Genomic DNA, 2047 nt, shown 5'->3' with positions numbered 1-2047 from the left:
ACTTGTGTGACTCCATTCCCCAAAATTCACACTTTTCATTGCTACAGCAACTCATGATGTACCCCAGAAGTGCTGGAGGCTGGACACTCTGAGAAGCAACAGCCAGGCTGACAGCAGGTCTCTTGGCAGCAGCCTCTTCCACAGCTCAGGTCAGAGCAGATGGATCCACAGCAGGAGTTGACCATGGTGTTGGTTGGTTCAGGGTCTAGTTTTTGCTTAGCAGAGGAGGAGATTCCTGATTTTCAATGACTCCTTGCTCCCTTTTGCCCATTATAAGCCCTAATACGGTGGTAGGTGGATTGCTAAAGAAATATGATCCAAGGTGCCAGACCCTTTCTATGCTATAGTTGGGTCCAATTGGAAAGCACTGAGTAGATTAACAATTGCTGTTCTGCAAATAAAGGGCCTGCAGCAGGTAGACCTGCAACATGGTGAGGAACAGTAGAGCCTGCAGGAGCTGAACATGCAGCAGATTGGGCAATGAGATCAATGAGCTTTAGGAATCAGATGACTTTAGAACGTATTTTTCAGTACCTGGTTTACCATGGGGCTAGGACAGTAATCAAGGACCAACTCTCAAGAAATCAAGATTCACAACTTCAGGATTATTTTGTGCTGTAAAGGGAAAGTTTATTAGAGCGAAATAGGATCAAAACACGGGTGAACATCAGGAAGGGAAGAGAGGGTTTTAGACTTAAAGAATTCAGCCCCCACAATACCTGGACTGGGGCCAGAGGAAGTGATTTCCAAAGCCAGATGAATCGCTAAGGAAAATTCCTTTGCCCCTCCTCAGATGTCATGTTGAGAACATGGCAGTTGAGAGGATGAGATGACTGAAATGTCCTTTGGTGTTTTGGCTGATGGCTCTTCGGAAGCCAGCGTCTATGCTGGCTGAGGTGGGTGGCTGTTGACTGGGAGGCTGGTGAGGACTGTGGGCCCCAGGTTGTTGTCAGGTGGCTTGGCTCTATGCGGGCAGGCAGCACAATCCTACTTCGAGTTGGCTCCATATGATCCAAGGAACCCGGGCATCAATATGGCTGGTCATTGGTTGCAAGCAGCTGACAGGAGGGGAGGTTGTTCAACAACAAGATGCTGAACAGCAGGTAGGGCGGCAGCAGGTGGTTCTGCAGCAAGTGGTTTGGCAGCAAGCTGGGCGGCAGCAAGGCTGGCAGCAGCTGGGCACACAGCAGGTTGGGCAGCAGCAAGTGGTTTGGTAGCATGTGGGGAGGCAGCAAGGCTGGCAGCAGCTAGACACACAGCATGGTTGGGGGCAGCAGGGTCTGCAGCAGCTGGACACACAGCATGGGCGGGGGCAGCAGGGCCTGCAACAGGTAAACACACAGCAAGGTTGGGGGCAGCAGGGCCTGCAGCAGCTGGCAACACTGCAGACTGGACGGCAGCAAGTGGGCTGGCAGCAGACCGACTGGCAGCAAGTAGGTCTGCAGCAGGTTGGGCGACAGCAGCTGGTTGCACAGCATGTTGGGCGGCAGCAGGTGGTTCTGCAGCAGGTGGTCTGGCAGCACATCGGGGGACAGCAAGGGCTGCTGCAGCAGCTGGGCTCACAACAGGTCTGTTGGCAGCAGCCTCTTCCGCAGCTCAGGTCGGAGCAGACGGATCCACAGCAGGAGTTGACCATGGTGTCGGTTGGTCCAGGATCTGGTATTGTCTCAGAGTAGGAGGAGATTCCCAAGTTTGAATACCTCCTGGTGCTCCATGCCTCTTATATACCCTGTGGTGGTGGTGGGTAGTAGTTCAAAGACTGATGATCCAGTATGTTGGATCCCTTCCCTGCCATCCTTGGAACCAATAGGAAAGCAAAGAGTAGATTAGCAATTAAGACTCTGACAAGGCAGTATTCTCAGTCCCAGGGGAAGATTAATTTTCTATCTTGTTGACCTCAGCAGCAGCCAATTAACATCTTGCTTCCTGTGCAAGGAGGTTCTCTACCTTCTCCTCTATTGAGGAACGTTTCCTCACTTCCTACGTTTTCCCACCACTAACAACCATGGTTTAGTCATTTGACTGTAGACCCCAATGTATCACTGTC

General features: G+C 51.6%; 1 protein-coding gene across 1 annotated transcript; it reads right to left on the bottom strand.

Annotated features, from left to right (window-relative positions):
* Positions 1-1078: 1078 nt before the first annotated feature.
* On the bottom strand, positions 1079-1708 carry LOC119934094 (keratin-associated protein 4-2-like). Its single transcript, XM_038753484.1, has one exon. The coding sequence runs from the start codon at positions 1634-1636 to the stop codon at positions 1079-1081; it is 558 nt and encodes a 185-aa protein (XP_038609412.1). The 5' UTR covers positions 1637-1708.
* Positions 1709-2047: the final 339 nt, after the last annotated feature.

This window comes from Tachyglossus aculeatus, chromosome 11, assembly GCF_015852505.1.
Source record: "Tachyglossus aculeatus isolate mTacAcu1 chromosome 11, mTacAcu1.pri, whole genome shotgun sequence".
In the NCBI taxonomy this organism is placed as follows: domain Eukaryota; kingdom Metazoa; phylum Chordata; class Mammalia; order Monotremata; family Tachyglossidae; genus Tachyglossus; species Tachyglossus aculeatus.
The sequence above is the reverse complement of the archived record's forward strand: the minus strand, read 5'-3'. Positions and strand labels throughout refer to the sequence as shown.